Source organism: Lepisma saccharinum, chromosome 2 (genome assembly GCF_977018435.1).
Source record: "Lepisma saccharinum chromosome 2, izLepSacc3.1, whole genome shotgun sequence".
NCBI lineage: Eukaryota > Metazoa > Arthropoda > Insecta > Zygentoma > Lepismatidae > Lepisma > Lepisma saccharinum.
In genome coordinates this window covers 13417022-13443786 of record NC_139230.1, presented here as the reverse complement: position 1 = coordinate 13443786, position 26765 = coordinate 13417022, and the positions used below count along the sequence as shown (strand labels likewise).

At 38.4% G+C, this 26765-nt stretch overlaps 1 protein-coding gene across 1 annotated transcript in view; it reads left to right on the top strand.

Moving 5' to 3' along the window:
- Window positions 1-6789: 6789 nt before the first annotated feature.
- Window positions 6790-26765, top strand: part of LOC145984365 (CAP-Gly domain-containing linker protein 3-like) — a 30478-nt gene continuing 10502 nt past the window's right edge. The window contains exons 1-2 of the mRNA XM_083118024.1: window positions 6790-6912; window positions 21670-21967. Coding sequence (XP_082974150.1) covers window positions 21689-21967 — 279 coding nt within the window. The 5' untranslated portion in view covers window positions 6790-6912; window positions 21670-21688. The remainder of the gene's footprint in view (window positions 6913-21669; window positions 21968-26765) is intronic.

The window sequence follows — 26765 nt, the reverse complement described above, 5'->3', positions numbered from 1 at the left end:
ACTGCCCACATGCTCGTAGACACCAAAATCAAGGAAACACACGCCATAATGCACTGCCTGCACGAGCTAAACATCGATAGCGGGCAAGCGCACCACACTTGGATTCCCCTACTACAACAATTATCGCCGGGAAATAGAAGACGACACAAACCCAGACGCACAGTTAACAACAACACACCTAGCGGCAGACAGAGAACTACAAACAAAAGACACACGCCAAGCAACAGTACAGCAAGTTCCAACGAGGATGGTGGCAGTGGCCACTGAAATGAATCGAAAAAGAAAACACAGCTTCGCGGATAAAAGTGAGTACTAGTATCTCCGTATTTATAACAAATTAACATGTACAGCTGGTGGACATTGAAACTGAAACACCGGTTATTATAGAACGTGCTGCTGGAGGGCTTGTCTGTGCCACCTGTTGGTCATGCACAGCACAGCATGCATTTGAGCACGTAGGTGTGTGCCTGCCAGTCACATTGGCACAGTAGTAGCTGGACTGCATATCCAATATTCAGTTTCATGCAATAGAATGTGGGACATAGAGTTCCAAAGAGGGCAAATTGTTGGTGCTCGTCTTGCCGGTGCATCAGTAATGGAGACTGTGAATATTTGTAGGATGCAGGCATGTAGCCAGGGATGGGCCCAGTGGGCTGAAACCCTCCCTAAAATCCTACAAATTTCTAATTTAAATAGCGTATAGTAGTAAGTAATTTTTATTCCTTAGCAGGATTAAACATCTTGTATAATAAGTTGTAATATACTGAGAAATTCATCTTCAGAGCTTCTACCTCATACTTTTTACCCTTTAGATGGCAGCTGTTGATAAGGGTCGAGCCCCTTCCGAAATAAAGTTCTCGCTACTGGCCTGGTAGGGTTCAAGAGCCACAGCCAGAATGAAGGATGAACCACATCCAGGAGTAGTAACTGTCAAGGAAAGCAGAAGCTGTCTGACAGGGACTCAGGGTATTGAAGAGGATTGTGTCCAAAAAGTGTAAAACCACCACTGGAAATGGCACCACAGAATTGAATATACACTTGATTGAACCTGTTTCTACCACAACCATCCATCAAGAACTCATAGGACCAACATCCATGGCAGGGTTGCTATACTGAAACCCCTGGTCACTAGCACCAATGTCCAAAAGTAGGTTGACTGGTGCCAGCAGTGCAAATCGTGGACTTTAGATGACCTAAAACATGTTGTGTTCTCAGATGAGTCCACCTTCACTGTTTTACCAACATCTGGAAGAGTTTACATGTGGAGAAGCCCACCCGAATCATACCAACCAGACTGCTTAGTGCCCAGAGTGAAGCATAGGAGTGGATCCGTGATGGTGTGGGATGCAATATAGTAGCAGTCTTTGGGACCACTGATCAGTCTAGAGGGACATGTCACTGCCAAGGACTATAGGGCCATTCTGGAGGACAATCTACACCCTATGGTGCAAATATTGTTACCGGATGGTGGTGTAGTGTTCCAGGATGATAACGCACCAATACACTCCACTAAACAGGTCACAAAATAGTTTGATGAGAATGAATGTGAGGCAAGCATCTGCCATGGCCCACCCAGTCACTGGACCTAAACATTATTGAGCCCTTATGAGGTCTTTTGGAGGATCACATGCAGCGACATTTCCCTCCACCAACAACATGTCATGAACTCATTGGCGTGCTTCAGAGGGAATGGCTGCAAATCCCTCTTACCACTGTGAAGGACCTCTATCAGTCCTTCCCCAGATGTGTTGCAGTGTTCCATCATACTAATAAAAGTTAGTGTCTTCATTCCAGGTGTTTCAGTTTCAATGTCCACCACCTGTATGAATTACAAAGTGAACATAAAGGCTACAGTACAGCATGTTATTGTATTTTATTTTCATGTTGATATTACTTTGTAAATTGTCAGTTTACATAGTGTTAATAACTTTAATAATACTACTAATAACACAAAAAATTATAAACTTGGAAGAAAATAATTTGGAGACAGCACTATTTATATTGGGCAAAATGAAGAAGCAACCATTCTCTTTTTTTTCTCTCTCTTACCATGTTTAAAACTGAAATACAAACACCCCAATTGTCACGTTTAAATGTTTGTTGTGAGAGGGAGACACAGGAACATCACTGAGACTTTTCCATGGGACTTACTCGATACATCAAAATCTGAAGTCATGTTAAGTGAAGCTTTTACGTTGGTTTTGATAATGCAAAGCATATTTCAAATCACTCAATATGTATTGTTCCTCTTAAAAACAAGAGCATTGCATGCTTCACAATGCTGGAAATAACAGACACTCAGAAGAAGTTTAATTTTGATGACATCAGAGAAACCCTGCTGGAATTGTAAACATAGGGGCTGAAATAAAAGGCCTGTCATATGGTCAGACCATGGGCAGCGGAGTCTCTCGTCTTTCTTGTCATAGGATGTCTGCCGAGAACAGCTGAATGCTACCGAACATAGTAGGGATTCAGACAATTCTGTGTTGGGCTGGGCTGTATAACACCATTGCACTCAATAAGAAACTTAGCAGGAGGGTTCGGTGAGGTGAGTACTACTGGGCTCTTATTACAATGCTCTAAGCTTGGCAAATCTCTCGTGTATTTCTAGCAGTGGCGTGGTGTGACTTTTTCAATAGTGTTACCGTTACCGGTCATCAGACTTTATCATCTCCACCCTACCCCCCCCCCCCACCCAAAAGAAAACATCCTTTTGATCTGGATTTTTTTTGGGTCTTTTTTCAATCCGCTCAATGATTTATTTAGCCACAATCACTCCTAGAAAGAACTACCACTCATGAGAGAGTTACCGTGAAAATCCAGTGAATAGTGGTCGAGCCTTGTGAACCATCTCTGTTTCTTTGCAAGGAGGTGGAAAGGAGAAGAAGAACCACACATTCGGGTCAGTTTGATGTTTCTGCGGTGAGCAGACGACAGAATTCCCTTTCTCCAGCAGTGGAAGGGAAGTCCAGATGTACGTTCTACTGTTGCCAACTTAGTTTTTTGGAGCAAATGTTTGTTCAAATCACGAATCGCATCAAGTACTTATCTTTTCGTCTATTACGTAAACGGTCTCAGTTGTAGTTAAATCCAGCTTTGGCTTTGCAGTCTAGCTCTTGTTGCTTCAGAGAAATAGTATCCCCATTTAAGGTGGGATTTAGCTCTTTTCTGGAAATAAAATGTGACAACACTTGCTGATCCGGTAGGCCACAGCAGCAACAGGCCTCTTAAACAGGTATATGAACAATCCCCTAGCACACTTGCCTCCAAGTCTTGCCCCACTGTTCCCTTGCATTGGCGCCCTTTCCTCCTGTTGCCTCTTGAGGGTAGCGCAACGGCCTGTCTTTTTGCTTTTGTTGGCTGCAGAAAAAATGTCCTCTGCAATATACGCTCAACTGCAATGCTGTCAGTTAACTTATTTAACAATGTTGTTATTTTATTGAGAAAAAGCTCTTAAATTTCTTTACATTGTGGTAACACCGGTTACATGCATGCCACGCCTCAGATTTCTAGCTGCTTCATGTTGTCACTTGGATTATTTCCCACAATTATGTGAATATTCTGACTTATATTTTACTTCTCTAAAATATTTAAAATGCAATAATTTTAATATTTTGCTTCGATATTGCCGCCTCTCTCAATGACATGTGTCCCCACTGCCCACTAATATCCAGGATCTCACGGGCTGAATCACTGATGTCGTGACACTTATCAACAGTGATGTGCTAACTTGTGTCTGGCATGAGATGGATTATCGAGAGCTGCGGTAGCTCAGTCATTAAGGCATCTGATTACCATGCGAGAGACCCAGGTCTGATCCCCGACGGGGGAGATTCTGGATTTTTTTCCACCTGTTCAAGCAGCTCCAGCACCCACACAGCATCGTATAAAGTGGGTACCTGGACGAAACTTTGGGGGGTAAAAGTGGCCAGGGATGTTGTACTGATCACATCACCTCCACCTTCGGCCGTGATCAAGAAAGTATGTGGCCCTAACCCAACACCCCCTATATGCCTTCATGGCATGGTGCATAGCACAGGGGAGCACTTTACCTTTACTTTTTTTTATGAGATGGATTATCGCATAGACATTTGCCGCATCACTAAAGGTGGACACAGAGAGCATTTGTGACTTTTGTGATATTGGAAACAAAACTTGTAAAGTAAACTTGTCTTTACTCTGAATATAAAAAGTTCATTTTTTGTTCAGTAGTTCATGTCTTGTGAATTTTTTCGAATGTTTCACAGACTTATGAATAACCCTGTACAACTGGTTACACACAATTAAGGTATGGCACTGACTAATAGATGTTTCAGCAGATTTTAAATATACAGGAAAATGAAATTTAAGGAAATCAAAGGAAATTCTGTGGGATAGTTTCATCTCCGTTGTTTCCAAATAAAATCATTATCTTCTTATTGTAAACAAAGGAGTCATCGTGCTATGCTAGGTTTGTTTAGATAAACACATAACAAATTAATGTTAAATAAAGGAAATTTAGAAACTAAACATTTCCTGTCATTTTGTGAGGCAGGGTGTGCCCTGGTTACATATAAGAACTGACGTAGTGCCTTGGCATGACTACACCATCATCTCCAGCTGCTCCAAAGACTCTACATCCTCCACCTAAAAATTTCCACTTCAAAGGCTGAAAGTGAAAGGAAAATCATCACACAAACTCTGATCCTCAAGCATCATTACATTTGCAAGAACCTGATTTAGGCAGTTGGGAGGGCCAATAACCCACATCACATTCCCTGTTGTGGTTCAGTGACACTTTTGATCCAAGTTCGATTCTCTTAAAACTTCAGAAAAATCATCTTTATTAACACACATGCACAAATTGTATTCACTTTCAAGTCAGCAGTGATAAATCCGTTGAGTGAGGTACATAAAATTTCAAGCTAGGATTGTCGTATTTCTCCTTTACCAATACAGGGCACATAATAATGGATGGGGTACAATTGTCAGAACTCATACCATACGATTAACAAATTTCAGCACCTATAATTATAAAGCGTTATTTCAATGCTAACAAGCTCAGCACATTATGGGATATACGTTCAGACGAATTTGAGAAACATCGGGAAAGCAATACTCAATATTATGCTAGCAGGCCTACTTTAATGTCTCACTTAACATTCTTTCATATTTATATATTTTTTATATGTAATATATTTTTAGACTTCATATTATAAACGTTTGTAAAATCAATGTTAGCCATCTTCTCGCCTGAATTGTAACTTAAAAGTTGCAGCTTTTCAATATGAAATGTAGCCTAATAATTATTATTTTCTGTACATTTCATATCATATTTTAATAGAATATAATATTAATATGATTAATATATAATATATAATAATATATAATATCTAACACTTACAATGCACGGAGAAGTTACAGGAAAACACTAACTCTTTAATTAGGCTAAATATCTGTTGAGAGTAGAACATGAAGGTCGGAGCATAGATGATCACGAATGTTAAGGTCTGTTCGTTTGTATACCCATACAAGGTTTGTCCTTACAATGATCCGCCTAAATAAAATGAGCAAAGCGGAATATCACGAGTTGTTTAAATTTTTCGAACTTATTGTGCATTTTGATTCAGTAGCAACATGCAAGGCGATTGTTTGATTTGGTTTGTTTTAGTTCGTTTTTCTGCCTCTTTGGCTAATCGCGAAGATAATGAAACTGATGAGGGGACACTAGCCAGGCTGGCATTCGAACCCGGGACCTCTGGCGCCTTACCGCGCTGTGCTAACCAATAGGTAAGTCGAAATATTCTCTATATAGAAAAATAAATATCATGGACGTCCAGATGGTGGAGCAAGGGCTCTCGGCCCCCCTGGAAAATGAAATTCGCCAAAAAATTATATATTCCACTGTATTATTTATTTAATTTCATTCACAGCTAATAATAAATGTGTTGGTTATTGCGAGGGCTTGATGGATCATGATAACTTTAAATTTAAGCAGTGTTTTTTGAGGGAACAACACTTTTATGGAGGAAAATGTCCCTGGTTTGCCTCTCCCGGAAACAATAACTTGCTTACCTCTTCCTGAGAATTCTGCGATCGTTCATGTAAATGTATGTTTGTTTCTTATATAGGCTATATATATATTTCAAATGTGAATGCTATCTAAGCTGACAGCTTTGTTAAAATAAATCAAATTATTGATTTGATTCGAATCAAGTATGTGGCATTCGCTTTAAACATTTCGACGACGAAGTGTCAAATGCTGAAAAGAAATGGTAGAATATTATTCAAATATTTCTTATTTTGCCATCTTTTCCTGCCTTTGAGGTTCTTTATCTAAAGATTCTGCACCAAAGGTGGGTTATGACCGTTACCAACACGCCTTGGCAACGCCACATCTGTTGAAGTATTTTGGAGCACACCAGCAGCGGCTGTTGTCTCTGAATTAGGTGAAGGACTAGTAGGAAGAAAATGAAGTAATAGAGAAAGAAAATTATATTATTATTTTATTTTATTTATTTTATTTAATAACAATTTTTTCATGCGACGTGATTATTCACTAGTGGCATGCTACACGTTGCTTCAAGTTATGGTAAGAAAGTAATATATACATCGTGATGTCATCGTCTATACTTGTCTGTTAACAACTCGACTTTTGTCTTTATCAATAAAACTAAATTTCTATAACGTCTTTTTTCAGCCATAAATGACGAAATTTTTCACATTAGTACATAATCATTATTTACTTTCCCGTGTAACTAGGGAATTGTATTATACACTGTATATATTAGGTTCTACAAGAACGACACCTGTTGCACTGTAAATGCTGTTTATGCTTATTACTGTTAATTATCTTCTCTGTGGTTTCACGTTTGCGTGCGTGCTGATTTATTTTTTTTAAAAAATAGTGGAATGTGCTTTTCTTCTTTTTTAGTACGTGCTTCTCAATTCAGTTTGTCTCTTGTGAGATATTTCTCAAGGTGAATATTGGGTACCAGTTAGATATGCCGGAAACACATTTAACTCGTTTATTTTCAAATACAATTCATTTCTACTTACCTCATATGCATAGCGGAACATTTTTCAACTTAGGATCACTTTTTTCCCATGAAAAAAGCATTATTTTTAACATTATGGTTATTTATTGGTCGTTGCTAATTCGGCAGGCAAATTTTGACTCACGTTGTCTATCGTCAGCAGATGTGCAGTGTTTCCAAAATTATGAACCGATAAATGCCGCACAAACTATTCACAAAAGGTTTTTAAGCGAAAGTTGATCCATAAACCATTCACGGAAGGTTAGGTTAGGCAAACATGGAAAATTGAATTGGAGAAAAAAACCCGCTCACACGTCATCTTGTAAAACTACCACGTGGTTGTTACACTAACACTTATTAACCGAAAAACGATTGTTTTTAATCCACAAACCATTGATAGAAGGTTAGGTTAGGCAAACATAGAAAATTGAATTGGAAAAAAAAATCCCGCTCACACGTTATCTTGTAAAACTACCGCGTGGTTGCTACACTGACTGGGGGTTACATAATCGAATGCACGGAACATTTGATTCACGTAGTCGACGGTAATGGTGGCATGAGCTATCATGCAACGGAGATACATGAATGTCGAAAAATACCTTATTTACGGGCCGAATAAGTGGCACGATTCGAAAAAACACTTTCCCCAGCTTCAGAAAGTCCAGAGGAACTAAAGGTAAATGTTTACTATCCTTCGGACACCTATAACTTCTGAGTTTCGTCAATTTTTGACATTCGTAATTACGTATCTGCTTCGCGGAACATTCCTGAAGGTGTATCAACGTTGTTTTGATGAAATTTGAACTATGTTTCCTAACCTAACAGAAGTAACCTAACCACCTGCTAATGGCTCGTGGGGCTAGCGCCAAAGGTTTGCAATTATTTCCAATTTCTAGATCCTGATACTAACACGACACCAAATTTTAACCTAATTTTTTGGTTTAAATTTTACACCGATTCCAGGATGGATAGCCCCAAAAACCATTCACGGAATGTTCCGCGAAGCTGATAGGTAAGTACTAATGTCAAAAATTGGCGAAACTCGGGAGTTATGGGTGTTCGAAGGATAGTAAACATTTACCAAAAAAACAACTTGAAAATTACCTTACGCACTTCTCATGGACAAGATATTCTCAGTCGACAAGCGACAGTAAACATTGTAGAAGCCTGCTCCGCTCCGGCTCCCCAGCTTTATCTATAGAATCCCTGTTAAAGGCATGTTAGAAATTGGCCGGAGTCACCTGCCCCCAAGTGAGCCCCAAACTTTTAAATTTGAAGAAATCCGTTACATCACACAAAACACCTTCCAGATGTTAGACAATGCTACAGGAACTTATTACCGTAAGTAGTTTATTCTGTAAAAATTGAATAAATCAGTCCTGGGAATATCAGATTGGTGCCAAATGTAATTTTTCACATTACAAGTATTTATTGGTCGTTACTAATTCGCTTTCGTTAGACAAATATGGTGGGCAAATCCTGATTCACGTTGTCTATTGCCAGCTGATATGCAGTGTTTCCAAACTTATGAACCGAAAAATACCGCACAAACTATTTACAAAGAAATTTTAAGCGAATATTTATCCACAAACCATTCACGGAAAGGTAGGTTAGGCAAGATAGAAAATTAAATTGGGGGGAAAAAAAATGCTCACACGTCATCTTGTAATACTACCGCGTGGTTGCTACACTAACTTTTATTGACTAAAAAAAATTATGGTTTTTGGGCTAAAATTGATCCACAAACGATTCACAGAAGGTTAGGTTAGGTTAGGTTCAGTTAAGTGAGGCAAGCATAGAAAATTAAATTGAAAAAAAAAACCAACAACAAAAAACGCTCATACGTCATCTTATAAAACTACCACGTGGTTGCTACACTGACCGGGGTTACATAATCAAAAGAAATTGATCCACAAACCATTCACGGAAAGGTAGGTTAGGCAAACAAATAAAATTAAATTGGGGAAAAAGAAACCGCTCACATGTCATCTAGTTATAGTAGTGCGTGGTTGCTACACTAACACTTATTGACCGAAAAAATTATGGTTTTTGGGCTAAAATTGATCCACAAACTATTCACAGAAGGTTAGGTTAGGCAAGCATACATAATTAAATTGAAAAAAAAAAGATTCATGTGTCATTTTGTAAAACTAGCGCAAGGTTGCTACACTGACAGGGGGTTACATAATCCAACGCATGGAACATTTGATTCACATGGTCGACGGTAATGGTGGCACGAGCTATCGTGCAACGGAGATACATTAATGTCGAAAATGACATTATTTACCAGCCGAATGGATAAAACACTATTCCCAGCTTCCAAACGTCCACAGGAACTCGATTCCATAAGTACTTTCCCATCTTTTCTCCTGTAAATTTGAAGAAATGTGTTTTCACTATATCTAACTGTTATCGTATTTTCTTCCATCGTGGAATCTATTTGACCGGGAATTCATGTATTTTTGAAGAAAAATTTCTCTCCGATGCACAATGACCGTTGCTTGTATTTGTCAACAGGATGTTCTGTACGTTTCATGACGTAACCTTCTTTCAGTGTTTTCAATCACGCCATTGTTTTGTAATAAGTGAAGGTGATTTTTTTTTTTTTAAAAAAAAGCAGTTTCGAATTGTTTTACGAACAAAATTTTAACTATGCTTACCTAACCTTGCCGGAAATGGTTCATGGGGCTATCATTAAATGGTTTTTGGGCTATCCGTGAATGGTTTTTGGGGCTATCCCTCAATCATTTGTGGGGCTATTCAGGTATTTTTCGGTAACAAAGTTTGGAAACACTGCATACCGACATGATCCATGATGCGACTTAAGCTGTGCCCGCCATATTGCGTGTTACGGAAGCCAAGAAAGGAAGAACAGTAATTACTGTTAATGTGAAAGATTGAAATTATTTTCGTGAAAAAAAAAAATTTGAGTTGAGATTTCCAACTGATTCTGGGCTCTGCCCCTGGGGTATTTGACCTACCGCTACCACGGCCCTGCCTCCATTCCGCTATACTCAGCTCCGGCTACACTGCTTTCTCTATAGAGTCCCTGTTAAAGGCATGTTAGAAATGCAAAATCACAGTCAATCATGATACATCATCATGAAACATGCACGGCTAGGTTAGGTTAGGTGAAGTTAGGTTAGGCTAACATAGTTGAAATTGGTGTTACATGTATGTGAAATGTGCAGCTTACATGTGCTACCACATTTCAGACATTCCTTTTCTTCTTTCACAATACCATGCTCTACTACGAAATCTACTACATCTTCAATGCCTTTCAACTGTACCACGCATCCTGCACGTGTCATTTTAAATACATTCAGCACGTTCAAATGAACATACGTATTGAAACGTGGGTAACGGTTCCGATTGTTTTATGATTTCTCCTAGCACAAAGACTAATTATCGTAGAATTTTGGAAATCATTGTCACATGAAATTTGAACCTTCCTTAAAGTAATGAGCACTGTTTGGACTGGAAAAAGTTATTTATGTTGAAAAAAAACAACTTGAAAACTACCTTACGCACTTCTCATGGACAAGATATTCTCAGTCGACAAGCGACAGTAAATATTGTAGAAGCATTGGAATGAATGTAGAAGTAAATCAGAACCTTAGTAGAATCCATTTAGGGACTTTATTTTAATGCTAAGGGAACCAAACCTAACCTGCCTAACCTAACTACGAAAGCATATATTGAACAATACCTTAAGTAATCGCTAAAACTCTGCAGTATGAGTTAACAGACGTACATCGAAATCAAATCATCTAAAAATTGCAAAACTTAAGGTTTTGTTCAAAGAAATTGCCCCTTCTGAGCTCGTTTAGCTATACTATAAGTGCTGTAACTCTGCTTCTATATTGCCTAGGTAGCTGAAATAAAGTTTTTTGTGCAGGGAATCGAACTAGGGATGGCCAAATGGATCCCGATCTGAAAAATCCAGATCCGAGAGTTTCGTATCTCAATCCCATTATAATATTACCACACCTTAAAAGGTATTATAATCTTCGATTACAAAGAAAGTTTTCATTAGTTAGTCCTTCAATTTTTTTTCAAGTGTTGTTCCTAAAATAATTTGCTACGCATCGGCTAACACACTCGTGCACAAAAATAATCTTACTTGTTTAACATAAAATGTCAGAGGTGATTTTGTAAATGCCATTGAAAAGAATATGTATTCATTCGAATGTATTGGAAATGGAAACACACATAAATGTGAGACATTCCATTCCAGGATGAAACCTTTAACACATTTAACAAGATAGAAATGTTATACAAAAATTATACAATTGTTCTACAGTTACAGTTTTACAAATTAAAATAAAACATTATAATATATGCAGTGTTATATAATTACAAAGTGTAAGACTAACAATGGAGGTTATCTAAGTGTCACCCTCCGATTTCCATGAAACTTCGCAGTTGTATAGAGGAGCCCAAAGGAAGAAATACGTGTTTTTTGTTTCGGCTAAAAAACTGTTCTGGAGGGCAACCCCTCTCAAATGTCAAGATGATGACAAATTAAAGTGGGCATTTGACCCCTGTGTCCCCCTCTGATTTCTATGAAACTTGGCAGGTGTATAGAGGGGCCCAATGGAAGAAATACGTGTTTTTTTGTTTCAGCTAAAAAACTGTTTTAGGGGGCAAAATCCCCTCAAATGTCAAGATGAGGACAAATTGAAGTAAGGATCTGACACCTGTGTCCCCCTCCGATTTCCATGAAACTTGGCAGGTGTATAAAGGGACCCAAAGGAAGAAATACGTGATTTTTTTCTTTCGGCTAAAAAAACTGTTTAAGGGAGCAACAAAAATTATACAATTGTTCTACAGTTACAGTTTTACAAATTAAAATAAAACATTATAATATATGCAGTGTTATATAATTACAAAGTGTAAGACTAACAAGGGAGGTTATCTAAGTGTCCCCCTCCGATTTCCAGGAAATTTGGCAGGTGCATAGAGGCACCCTATGCCCCCTGTTTCTTCCTATGACATATTTACATGGTTTTTGGGTCAGATCCCCACTTCAATTTCTCCTCATCTTAACATTTGAGGGGGGGGGGGGGTTGCCCCCTAAAACAATTTTTTAGCTGAAACACAAAAACATGTACTTCTTCCTTTCGGCCCCTCCATACACCTGCCACGTTTAATGGAAATTGGATGGGGACACAGGGGTCAATTCCCACTTCAATTTGTCCTCATCTTGACATTTGAGGGGGGTTGCCACCTAAAACAGTTTTTTTTAGTCGAAACAAAAAACACATATTTCTTTTGGCGGCTCTATACACCTGCCAAGTTTCATGGAAATCGGAGAGGGAGACTTAGACCTCCCTTGTAAGTGTATTAATTACAAATCGCGCATGTATGTATATTATATACAGGGTGACTGGTAATTAGATGTATTCCCTGAAAGGGGTTAAAGTAGAGTCAATTTGCAATAAATTTGACCATATGATACCCCTTCCGAAAATTAGTGGTTTTCGAGATAATCGAATTTCTATTGTTTTTTTTAAAAAAATTACAATTTTCCACATAAAAAGATGAATTGAGAAAAACTGCTCATTGTATGGAACTTATTTCAGTGTTTTCTGATAGCTAACAAATAAGTGGTTCGTTGATAAAAAAGTTTTTTCCCAAATAACAATTACATGTAAGTAACGGGTGGGTCTGAACTTACAAGTGATGATAAAAAATGCACTCCAACAAGGTACAAATTTTGCTAACATTCACATTTGTGTACAAGAAATAATACTTCATTCATCTTCATGTGAATGGAATCAATGAACAATACAATTAAAGAACATTACACGTCTTGCTCAAAATGGTAAATAAAAACAAATTAAAAATATATTTTCTATGATTTTTTGAAAAACAACCAAAAACCGCAGACCAGAGGTAACAATGCTGTATTATGAGGCCAGACCCGAATGTGTTAAGACAAAAGTTCCTTAACCCTTAGATGCCGAGGTTGATTTTCCAGGTATTTGTACTAATGTCCAGCTTGTTTTCAGTGGGAAATTTTAAATTCTGCATTCTTCTAAATGAAATTTTATATTTCCGGGACTAAGAATGTTAAGAGGTACAAATGAATGATACCTTGTTTTGTTCAGTATGCTTTGGGCTATAATCCTGATGGGATAAAATAATTTTCCATAATCAGTTAGAAGAAGAAGACAAAGGGAGAGAAACTATTTTTTTACACGAAATTTGAAATTCTTTGGACCCGCACGCAGGCTACGCCAGGACGAATTTCCAAAATGTGGACAAATTTACACACTTATTTTTAATACTTTTGGAGTAAAATAATATTTTTCAATATAGAGCAAAAAAATTCGAAGCTACAAGAATAATATATCATCATACCTTGACCTGGCTGCCATGTACTTCCTACCAGGCATGGTACTTTCGGAAGCATAAGGTGCAGAGGGAAACATGACATTCTGTGCACTGGAAATTTGTTTTCTTCTCTTTGTTCCCCTCTGCACAAATTCTGCAGATGAAAATGCTCGAGTTGAATTCAATATGGTGGACCTCTACTTGACACACACAACTATGGTTCCCCCTGGGCCTATCATGACCAATTGTACCCAGCATAATTAATTATTTTCAATTAGAATCCTAGCTGGTGGCAAGTTGTAGAAGTGGTGCTCATCATCGTCCTCTTTTTTTATTATATATAGATTTGTTCAGTGGTTTTTCTCAGTCTGTGTTTAGTTCTGGTGGACTCGTGTCTCCGGTGCAGTGTTTCCTCTGCTGTGCCAAAAGATTCTCATGAGCTATTGCACTATTGTGCTGTAAGAAGTTTTTGGTTTCGTGGCAACACGTGTGCGTGATTCCACCATGACTTCACCCAGGAGCAGGGAACAGCACTCTGCAGGAAAGGGGACCTCGGTCCGGTACTTTCACCTCCTCTGCATGGGTTTGATCTGTGGGGACATACAAATGAATGCGGGACCTGTGAAAATGATGGCAAATTTCTCTGTGCATTACCAAAATACACAGCATTAAGAATAAGCTTGCAGACTGTGCTACTTTTGCATTTGAACTCATGATATGTGACTGCCTAATATTTAGTGAAACGTGGTTAACAGAAAATGTTCGTAACAGTGAGTTGCCTTTCGTGAGCCATTTCATTATATATCGAAACAATTGTGTGACTCACGGTGGGTGCATTTTGATCTGTGTTAATTCAAAAATGGCCAATCAAAGAATGCCATGACTTATAACGGAACTCTGAAATACTGTGGGTGGAAGTTTGAGTGACCTATGCGGAAAATCTTCTCCTTGGCTCTTACTATAGACCATATAAAAACAGTCCAGTGTGCCTTCTCGAAGAATGTCGAGATTCTTTACTTGCAGCAGCATTGCATTGCATGCTTTACAATGATGGAAATAGCACTTGGAAAAAAAAATAATCCTAATGATGTCAGAGAAACTCTGCCATAAACATCACATTTTCTGTGATGATCTGGGCCAGCGAACACCATTCACATAGTACTGGGCTCTCATTCCGATGCGCTAAACTTAGCGAATCCCTTGCATATTTCTCTGCTGTTTCATGGTGTCACTTGGCTTACTTCACACAAATATGAGAACATTCTGACTTATTTTTTACTACTTCTCTAAAATATTTAAAATGCAGTATTTTTATTATTTTGCTAAGTCATCCTGCTGTCTCACATGGGACCTTATATTACATCCTGAAAAGTGTACTACTCTCACCATCTCTCTCAAGAAGAACCTGTTAAAGTCATCTTACTCCATCTCTGGCAATAACATCAAATCAGTATCCTCTCACAAAGACCTAGGTATTGTTTTCGACCGAAAGCTCACATTTGTGGAACAAATTTTAGGCACTCCAAAAAGAGGCCATGCATCTCTTAGGTTTACTGTATTGTTTCACTGAAATTAGTGATATCATCCCTCAGCTTGTACTTCAAATCATTCATTTCCCCAATAATAGAATACTGCTGTCCCATCTGGTCCATGGCATGTCCCACTCAGCGCTCTAGAATCACTTCTGTTCTTAAGTTTTTCTCGCTATAGTTCTTTACAGGGTTCCCACATTATGCAATTTTTCATCTCCGCATCTCTCGTCTTTTCTAAACTTACAGACTGCATATCAGCAATGTTTGCAGAATGATTTCAATTATTTATAGAAAATTGTCAATGGCAAAATACACTGCAACACACTTCTTGAGGAATTCCATTTTCAAGTACCTATGAGCACAACATGCAACACAAGATTATTTTATACAATAAAACCTAGACTAAAAATTCGAAAAAAATCTCTCTTTTACAGATTTGCTACACAATACAATGATCTCCCATCAAATATCAATATATTTTCCTCCTAGTTTGCCTTTCGGTCTTCTATTAGAATAAATGTTTGTAATTAATATCAAATTTGTTTTTTTTTGTTATTTTGCTATTCACTTTTATATTATTTTGTTACTTTCAATTTTTTGCTTATTATTATTATTATTATTATTGCTTTTTCATTGTTGACAATTTCAGTGTGAAATGTCCACTTGTGCTGTATGTGGAAATTTTTCAATAAATAAATAAATTTTTTAATGGGTGTTAAGGGACTTTTGACTTTGCCTACCCTAGTACATTGTAATGAGGCTTGAAACTTGATGTAGTTGCTTCAGTCCAACTCACGCATCACTGTGTTGTCAGCGATAGTTAAATTTTGCTACCCATGGAGACACTTGATTTATCTTAGTCACAGGGGCCTTGAGGTTATAAAACTTTTAGGCTTTGTAACTTTTTAATTCAGTTATTTTCCATGAGAATGTTTTGTAACAGAACTTGCAGCATGGTTGTGTACACTACTGTCATGAGCTGACAGTCATAAAGGCCTTCTATCCATGCGTGGTTATGTACAGTGCTCGAAAAGTTTTCTTCAAAGCTAGGCGCCAGCTAGGAAAATTAGGCACCAGGAAACTACCTACTAGCAATTGTGCGTACTACAGTGTGTTTCAAATGTCGCTCAACCCAAGCTTTGAAAATGTATATCATGAAAACCGTAAGAGGTATTTACACCAGGTTTTCTGCACTAAACTAATCATGTACGCTATCACTGGTTTAATAAATTTATGTTAGCATGTTTCCAAATAAAAGCAATTACATTATTTTAAAAAATATTGTTAATATACTGAAAACATCTGAGAATTGATTTTCAACAATATATACCAACGTAGAAATTTTCAGCGAAAAATGCAGGTTTGACCAGTACTCGAACACGGGGGTCTGATATACCGTGGCATTGCTCTAACCACTTTTTTTTTATTTACTTCCTTTATTTTACTTTGTTTCTTGTGCCATTTTTGGCTAATTTGCGTAGATAGGGATGAGTGATGATATGATGAAATTGATGAATGGTAAAGGTAAAAAAAAAGGTAAAGTGCTCCCCTATGCTTAGCACCATGCCATGAAGGCATATAGGGGGTGTGGGGGTAACGCCCCACACTTTCTTGATCCGGTCATGAGTGGGGGTGATGTGATCAGAATCACGCCCCTGACTGCCTTTACCCCCCAGGGTTTCCCCCCGGTACCCATGTTATTCGATGCTGGGTAGGCACCGGGACTGCTTCCAACGTTAGAAAAGTTCCCGGATTTGAACCGGCCGGGGATCGAACTTTGGAGCTTTAGCATCGTAGTCAGATGCGTTACCGACTGAGCCACCATGGTCATCATGCGCCATGAATGGACACGCATAAACATCCATGCCCATGCCGGGATTCGAACACAGGACCCCTGGCGTCGTAGCGAACCACTGAGCTACTGAGCCAGCCGGCATGACCTTGCCTGATTTTTCGCTGTCGCTGCTTTACCTGCGTGGAATCTTCTCTGCCAGTGCTACTGCAACGGGATCTGTTACCTTTGAAACACAGTAGACTTCGACATTGCCTGGTTCCTCCCAGGTAGAGATGTTAATTATTGAAGATCAGGCACACACAGGAAATGTACTACGTAGAAAGTTTCAGCAAAAAATGCATTAACATCTCTATGCTGTTTGGAACCAGGCAACGTCAAAGTCTACTGTGTTTCAAAGGCAACAGATCCCCTTGCGGTAGCACTGGCAGAGAAGATTCCACGTAGGTAAAGCAGCGACAGCAAAAAATCAGGCGAGGCCAGGCCGGCTCAGTAGCTCAGTGGTTAGAGAAATTGTATGGTATGCCAGAGCAGTGGCGCAGGAACGGGGGGGTTTCAGGGGTACATTGTACCCCTCAAATTTTTGAAGGGGGTACTGTACCCCCTAAATCCATAAATCGAGTTGTACCCCCTCCCCACACCTTTGGTACTTTGACAGCAGACGCAAGGTGCTACTGTTAAAAGAACATATTTTCAATTCGCCCAATAAAAAGTGTATTTTTTTTATGACTACAAGCGTTATCTTCCTTAAAACAGAAATTCAAACCATTGTAAACTTATTCTACTACATTGTGCTTGCTATTAGTTATTTCATTGATCTATGTTCTTGGAAACGTCTTTAAGGAGATGAAAATTGTTTAAAATGTGTGTGGAACAATTGAATCAGATTTTCCATCAGAAAACCATGCTGCAGACGAATGCTCCTTTGGGTAAGGGGGTAGAGGATACACTATTCTAATGAAGTGGTCGCGTTGATTCGAAGATAAGATACAAATCTTCATGAGAAGAGTATATGACTGATCCCATTATCTTTTGATTATTTAAAATGGAATTTTCCGAAACAAAATACTTACACTAACGAGACGAGACAGGACAGACCAACTTGGTGGGGGGGGGGGGGTATAATGTATTCCTGTACCTGACACACATATTTTTAATAACTTTGTAAGAGGGTGTTCGGAAAACTATACTTAAATCTACATATTCAGACATTTTTTTTGAAAATAGAGTCTCAAATAGCCTATCTGAGCATGAAGTGCATCTATAATAAGTTTTCATAACTTCAGAGTGGAAACCGAAACAAAAATAAGCACAAACAAGGATAAGAAAGACCTCACCACACAGGAGACAAGATGAGGCTGTGACAATTAACAATTAATCAATTATTGCATCGCGATATCATTCCTACGTGAAATGAAATTTTTCCTAGACATTTAAACAAGGTGCAATTTGCGATTTTTTTATTATTTTTACCTATTAATTAGGTATACTTATAATTGGACATAAATTGCTTAAAATCTAATTCTGATATCCAATGCAATACAAGCACAACACCATTTTAAGTTAAATCCTAAAGTCAAACTGTAAGAAAATTACATTAGTCATATGAATGCACGAGATAAGTGCATTGCAGGTACTATTGGTAGATTTAGGATTGGATTCACAAGGTCTTTGAATGAGATGGGAATGTTTGATTGATTTATTTGGTTTATTTTACTGTGCATTTCTGCCACTTTTGGCTCTTCGCGAAGATGAGGATGAGTGATGAAATTGATGGACACTCAAAAATAACACTCATGCCATGGCCGGGATTCGAACCTGGGACCTCTGGCATCGTAGCGTGCTATGCTAAACCCTCTGCCACAGAGGCCGGCAAGGTGGAAATGGTTTTGGATTTTCTTTGTAGATGCGAAAATCTTTAATTGTGATGCGCACATGCGTTTGCTTATATTATAGTTTACCTTTTCACATAAACGAGAAATTGACATATCACACTAAGACACACGCATGTATCAGCATTTAATACCACTATATATGAAAAAAAAATACCTTGATCGGGTCTTCACATTGTCCACCAAAGATTGAGAAGAAAAAGAAACTTTTGAGCGTATGGCTTTCCTTGCTTCCTCTGAGATCTGAAGAATTTCTTTTTTGTATATGTAATGATAGTACTTTCAGTGCTTGAAGAGTGCCATTAGGTACAGCTAATTACATAACAAATAAATGCTTTGTCAAATGTTTCACAAATATTTCAAAGTTAGACATCCTACTTGTTGATCGGGAATCATCTCAACTTCATTTTTTTTACCACGCCCTATAGATGTCTGCGAAAATACCAAATCCATGGCTTCTAAAAGGCATTGGATGTGGTACACATCTGCCATATATTGTTTAAAGATACTTTTATGTGTAGCTATGGGACTTTAAAAACAGAATGAACTGAACTGGATCTCTATTAAGTATGATATATTCAATAATGTGGTTTTTATATCCAGTGGGTGGGAGATGATTATTCCTGGTTGGGTGACTCAAGATCCTTTTAATCTCAGTCAGCCCCTTTAATCTCCGTCGTCGCCTTGTAATCAAAAGGTCCCGGGTTCGATACCCGGTGGAGGAAGATAGTGGTTCGGATCCCACTTTAAACTGTAGGTCCAGTCCCGATTAGCCTTACTGTGCCTAAAGTGGACTTAAAACACTAACTCAATCAATCAATCAAACCCTTTAATCTCAATGTGCATTAAAATGAATAGATGTATCTTTGTTCGCAATTTTTACATTTTGAACTCCTGATTTTCCTTTCTGTTAAATCCAAATAAACCCAGAACGAGGTCCAGAGCTTTATATATTGCAGAATTGTTATCTGCTTTAAAATATGTTAAAAAGAATTATAAGAAAAACAAAGAAAAAATTATGCAAATTTTGCATTAAATAACAGAACATTCATGTGTTTCTTGTTTTTATGCAAATCTTGGCGATATTAATGACATGTAAGCTAGATAATGAGGACGTGCTGTTATATCTCTATTATTTTACTATCTTTTACCTATTCCTGTAATAATAATAAAACAATATGAATTAATTTACATATTTAATTAATATTTTAATTTAATTAAATATAAGTATTCTAATTATTATTATTTATTTTGATTATTATTGCGACACTTAGTTGGACTCCCCCGAAATGTATTTCTAGATACGTGCCTGCTAGGTATAGGTACATATATAATATGGGAGGCTGAATTTTGTACCCCTCCAAATGAAAAACGTTCCTGCGCCACTGTGCCAGAGACCCAGGTTCAAGTCTTGGTTGAGCCTGCATTTCTCACTGAAAATTTCTACGTAGTATGTACATCTTCTGTGTGCGCCTAATCTTCAATAATAATGCCAACTCTTAATAATATGTGGTATCATTTGTTGGTGTTTGACTGGTCGTAAAACATTTGCTTGTGAGGTACAGTGGAAGCAGGAGATTTTTCTTGGAAAACCTCTTGCACATGAGTGTAAGAATGAGTAGTAGAATACTCTTCAGCAATGCACATGCGCTGCTCCAAAGAATACGCTATGCTGAATCAATTAAAGGAACAGGCATAGTAGCATCGAAAGTGAGCGAAGAGAATTCATTGTAACCAGAGGCAGACTAGGATTCTCCCAAGAGTCCAATTTTCTTCACAAAATCTTGGTTTATGATTTTTCACGTAAATGTATAGCCAGTACTTAGGCACGTGTGGCATGCATCTGTTGACAATATTTCGACCTGCTAGCCTTGCCATATATGTCCCAAAAATGGCACTTTTTCACTCAACCCATAAAATCCATCAAATGTTGCACATGACCAATATTGGTCGCAAATGACAGATTGACATGGCATCAGTCATCAGACATCTAATAATGACCTTCGATAATTTCTTATATATTTTTCTCATTCAAAAGTGCATTTCTGGAAAAATGTTAACGCTACCTTCCGCCAGTTATTAATTTATCTACATTTTCTGTATGGAGAAAACTGATAATTTTAAGCATTGAAAAATATTTCACTGGATGAGAAAATTCGGTGTAAATATCTCTTACGGTTTTCATGATATACATTTTCAAAGTTTGGGTTGTTCAACTTTTGAAACACACTGTATATGAAGCTGAGCATCATGGCATTCAAAACAATGCTAAATCATTCGAGAAAACTGGAAATGCGGTGTGGACAAGAAGTAAGACAATATTACTGACTCTCTGGAATGTTCACAACGTTGATTTAAAAAAAAAAAAAATCATTTGCTAACTTACGCTGTAGCTACTGCAATTTGAAGTTAGAATAATCAAAATGTCATACATATTACAGCAAAAATCACAGTCGCCAGGCTGAAATTTTTAGTCGCCATGGCGACCGGGATTTTTCGAGTCCTGGTTATCTATCTAATTTTTTTTCTGAAATCTCTTGGAACTTTTCTAAAAAAAAAAAATGCAACATAATAAATATTTTCTCAGTGGTTTTCTGTGGTGCAGTTTGCAAGAACAACAAAAACTTCCTAGTGATATCACTTCACATGACTGTCCCACCCAGCAACAGCCAAGACAAAATTAAACTTGTTGACCAAAGAGTATATGTCCTTATCTTCATTTTTAACTTGAAGCAACAAAACAGCAGAAAGTGTTAGCTCACCTGTGCATAAAGTGGACTTAAAATAGAAACTCAAACTTTGGTTTATTAGAAGGTTCACAGACACTCGGCAAAGAGGGAATTTTTTGTGTTAAATTTCCCATTTTATTCTTTTCTCAAACAGCATTTTTTGGGAGGTGGATATCATAATTTTATCTTTGATAACAGAAGCAGCAAACTTTTAAAATTTATTGGTTCAATAGTGTGAGATGCAGACAGATATCTGTAAATGTAGTCAATGAATGTGTTTTTTAAAATACTTTTTAATTGTAATGTTTGATTATGTTGCTAATAAAAATATATAATTTTACAAGTGTTCATTGCTTTTTTCCTGTTTAGGATGTAGCCATAATCAACCATGGTGACTGTAGAAAATAGGCAAGACAGTAAGGACCCTGGGGATGTTGTTCTAGTGGAATTTAAAGCTCCATCTAGAAGCACACCATTAACCCATCCAGCTGTAGATGCACCTCTTTGCGCTGATTGTCGCCAGTTAGATTTGGCTTTCTTCGATCCTAGTTGCCCTGGATGTTTGGAAATACTCAAAAATCCAAATACAACTATTGCAGAAATATTTGCTATCATGAGGCAATGGGTTCCACAGACTCAGCAGAACATTGGACTTTTTGTAAATGAGGTAAGAATTCACTACGAGGATAATTTAGTTTGTGTTTGTACCATACTTGTTGAATTTGTTCATTTTGGTTTATTATGTATAGTGTAGAATCTATCTCATGAAACTTGGAATGTGAAGCGACGTTACATCAATAAAACACCTGGCGTAGCGTTCCCAAGTCCAGGAGTGTGTTGATCTCGTGTTGGGTTAAATAATGAAGTCTCTCATAGCTCATGAACACAAACATATATTATAATAACGGATATTATACACAAAGACACAGGTTATACAACGATGAAGTACCACCACTTGCGGTCGCATCGCGCTCGCTCACACACACATGCACATGAAGACACTTGAGTTCAGTCAGTCCTATTGCATCATGCATATGACACATACTTCATGTGGCAGACCTCCCTGCCATCTAGCGAGCAACACTAACATCATTTTTAAATTTTAATTATATTACAGTACTGAACATCCTCTCCCACCTTGAAATATACATTTCAACATATTTTTAACCTTTAACACATTGATTATAATATTGAAATTACAATGTAGACTAACATATATAAACACTTCAAACATAACTTCTGATATTGAATATTTGACATTAACATATAGATTTCTCAAGTTTACTTCTCTACTTCAAATGGTAGCAATGATAATTTCACAATTGGTCTCTTCCACAGTCCATTTACAGTCTTTACTGTTGCTGATCGCACTCTTCCATCTCGTCCAGCATGAACCTCTTCCCCTCTCCCCAGTTTCCATTCTTGTGGAGGGGTGTTATCTTCTCCTACAATGACAATGTCGACCTCTCTGAAGTCTCAATGTTTCGAGAACCATTTGGGACGCTGCTGAAGTCTGGACAGATGTTCCTTTGACCACCTTTGCCAAAAATATTGCGTAAGTTTCTGCATTAGCTGCCATCTTGATAGTTGATTAAGAGAAGTCTTGTTGAAGTCCCTTTCTGGTGCCGCCACTAAAGAATCTCCAATGAGGAAATGACCTGGAGTTAAGGCTTGCAAGTCATTTGGATCATCCGACATTGGGGATATTGGTCGTGAGTTGAGGCACACTTCAATCTGCGTGATAACAGTGTACATTTCTTCGAATGTGAGAATTGTGTTTCCAGCTACTCTCCTGAAATGGTGCTTTACAGACTTCACACCTGCTTCCCAAAGTCCACCCATATGAGGAGCTCCTGGTGGATTAAAATGCCACTCGATCTCACTGGAAGCAATGAAATGCGATGTGGTTTCATCACGTTCTACTTGTTTTGTCACTTCACATAGCTCCTTCAGTTCCCTACTTGCTCCAACAAAGTTAGTACCACAGTCGCTATACATATCACTAGGTTTACCGCGACGTGAGATGAATCTCTTGAGGGCCACTGTAGATGCATTGGACTCCAGCTCCAAGTGGATAGCCTTAGTACTGAAACAAACAAATAAAGCTATGTACCCCTTGTATTTTCGAGCACTTCTTCCAACCATATACTTCAACTGAATTGGGGCAGCATAATCTATACCACAGTGTAAAAACGGTCGACTAACAGTCACTCTTGGTGGAGGCAAATTACTCATTATCTGTTGTGATGTCACGGAAGCATATCTGTGGCAGATGACACACCTTCGCAGCACTTGACGAACCTTGTCTCGGCCATTTATTATCCAAAATGTTTGTCGCAGTGTTGACAGGACAAGCTGCCGACCTGCGTATAAGTTAATGTTATGCTCGTGTGTGATTAACAGCTCTGTTAATTTGTGTGATTTTGGTATCACAATTGGATGTTTGACATTATGCAGAAGGTTACTATGCTCCGAACTTCCTCCTACTCTAATAACACCCATTTTATCAACAAATGGATTCAAGTATTGTAATTTGCTCTTTGAAGGTAAGGCTGCTCCTTTTTTGAGGGCTTGAATCTCACACGAAAATTCTTCTTGTTGGGCTAGTTTTACTAATGCAAGCAATGCTAACCACAGCTCTGATGCGCTCAATGGACCATGAAGCTTGTTGTCCCTATGCTTGGCGTTGAATGCAAAGCACCTACACCATGCTGCAACCCGCTGCAATTTACTCAGCGACGAGTAATTCTCAAATAATGTATTTTCTGCTGTACTCACCATGGCTACAAATGACTGTCTCTGCTCTGATGTCACTTCATCAGTATCACATGTGTAAGACTGTTCCACTGGCAACACTGAATTTATTAAGAATGGGGGGCCAGTCCACCATAATGGATGATTAAGTAAGGCCGAAGTCGAGATTCCATGGCTCGCGCTGTCTGCTGGATTTTCCTTGCTATACCTGCCGCAAAATTAGTTTGGTATTGAGAGCTGAAGGAACACGTGTCACGGTGTTGCCATATCATGTGGTACTGTTAGGTACGCAATGCAGTGCAGCCGTCTGATGCTGTGTCGAGGAAGGAAAAGGAATAACAATGATGAAATGTGTTCTTGTTTTTCGAGGAAAACGGAATAACAATGATGACAACAACAATGAATGTGTTATTGTTTCCTTTCTTCATTTCCATCTCCCTTACAACATGAACAAAACGAGCATTGTTTACAGGTTACCTTTTCAATAATCATTTCTTTCCGAAGTTGCCGTTAAAGTCTATCCGTCTTTCAATTATTCCGCAACTGAATTGCACAAAGTCCAGTTGGACTTTCACGCGTGAGACCCGCGGTGGTTTGTGGAACTTTTTCAAATATCCTGAGCGGCTCCGGGGTCGACTCAGCCCAAGTGAGTACCTGGGGCAAACCTGCGGTAAAGGAGGTTGGTGAAGCACATCACCGCATCACCTCCATAATATGGCCTAGGTCGAGGTCGAGAATGTGTGGAGCTCTACCTCCACATCCCCATATGCCTCCATACTTTATTTTGCGTCCATTATTTTTTTTGTATGAGAATCCCAGATATTTTATGACTGTCCTTAAAGATGTTTCCCCACCTTGAAAAAATGCTGAATCTTTCAACGAAATGCGCAGATTCCCAACAGTGGGATGAACTTTCCTGCTATAATAAGAGTAAATATGACGACGAATAGCATCTTGCTGAAAGGTATCTAAATTTGTCACGCGTTTACTGATATTCCTCTTCTTTCCTGGGGTTTCCAATTTTGAAGCCTCACATTTTTTTATTTATTTATTTATTTCTACCACATTATATTTTTCTTTCCCTATGGTAACAATAGTGTTCTTAGACATGCCGAAAGCAGCAGCAGTCCTGTCCAGAACTTTATTTACAGAAAAGATTGGACCCCCCATTGTTTTTCTCTTGCTCAAATTATTTGCGCTCAGAACAAACCTCTCCCGCATTTGTCCTATGAGAAGAATTCATTTTTCTTTTAGTGCATGGCCTCTTTGGTACATTGTCATCTCGAGTATTGCCTCCTGTGCTTGACATTCTTCACACAAGCTCACGACACGCTCAAGCAGAACACAGAAAATTATGTACAAAAAATAACACACTAAAACAACATGCTATATACAGCAAAGAATATTCTAAATTCAATAAACACTAAACAAAAGGACCGGTTAAAATATCACAGCAACACAACAAACAAACAACACGTCCTCTCCCAACAACATGAAATCTGATTGCAGGAAGAATTGCCCGATAAGCGGCAACACCAAGATAAACGTTTCTGTTGCTAGGTAACCAGGGCTTGGCCGAAGCACTGGGAAGGTTTTCATTGGCTCGCATGCCAGCAACCCACCCTCCCGCAGTGACGTAGACCCTATTTCAACACGTGCTTGCCAAGCGTCAATGCCAAACTAATTTTGCGGCAGGTATAGCAACGTACGCCCACTGTATTTCTCCTTCTTCCTGTAATCTTTGCTCTTGTGATAACAAACACTTTCTTGCTTTCTCTTTTGAGAACCCTAACTCTTCCCAAGTGCTCTGAAATGGCAAATTTACGATGTAACGTCCATCTGTTTTGCGACGATGTGTAGTTTCGAAATGCTCTTCGCATAAGTGCTCTTCTTCTGTTACGAACTCTCTCTGCAGCAATTCTTCAATCTCAAAGAATTGTCTTAATGACTGGTTTACATTATTTTCTTCAACTGACACGTGAAGAGAGGTGAATTAATGTTTTGAAGTTTGTTGCTTTACTCCTCCGCAAATAACCCAACCTAAGCGAGTTTGAATGGCAATCGGTTCTCCTTCCTTGCCTTCTCGTTTTCCTCTCATTAGCAGCGACGCATATATATCACACCCGAAAAGGAGGTCAATGTTTTCCCTTGTATGAAATGTGGGATCAGCAAGGTGAAGTCTGCGTACGTGACTCCAGCTCCCGGTGTTTTGAATAGTCACATGTGGCAGTGGTGACGTAATCTTTTTCACCACCAAAGTAGAGATTGTGTAGGAATGTTTACCATCTCGGGACGCAATCGTGATATCAACAACTGAATGTGACTTCCCAACGTTAACAGAAGAAATGCATGTTACTGACACAAACACGCTCTTTCTTTTCAGACGTAACATTTGAACTGCATTGGAACTAATAACCGAAATGGGCTGACACTGTTTATTTTTATCCTTTATGTTTGCAATTGCTGTCGGAAGTAACACTTCAGTGGTCAATTTCCCGTGATCGGCCGCTAAATGTAATGTCACAGTCTGATGCGAAGTTGCCAAACTTCCTTGGGGGGAGGGTGTCACTTCACGATGAAGGGATGTATGGTGTTTCTTATTGCAAGTACGGCACAAACTAGTGCTGCATTTATTTACTCTATGAAAAGAACTAAGGCAATTGTAGCACAAGCCACTACTTTTCACAAATGCCTCTCTCTCAGGCTCCGAA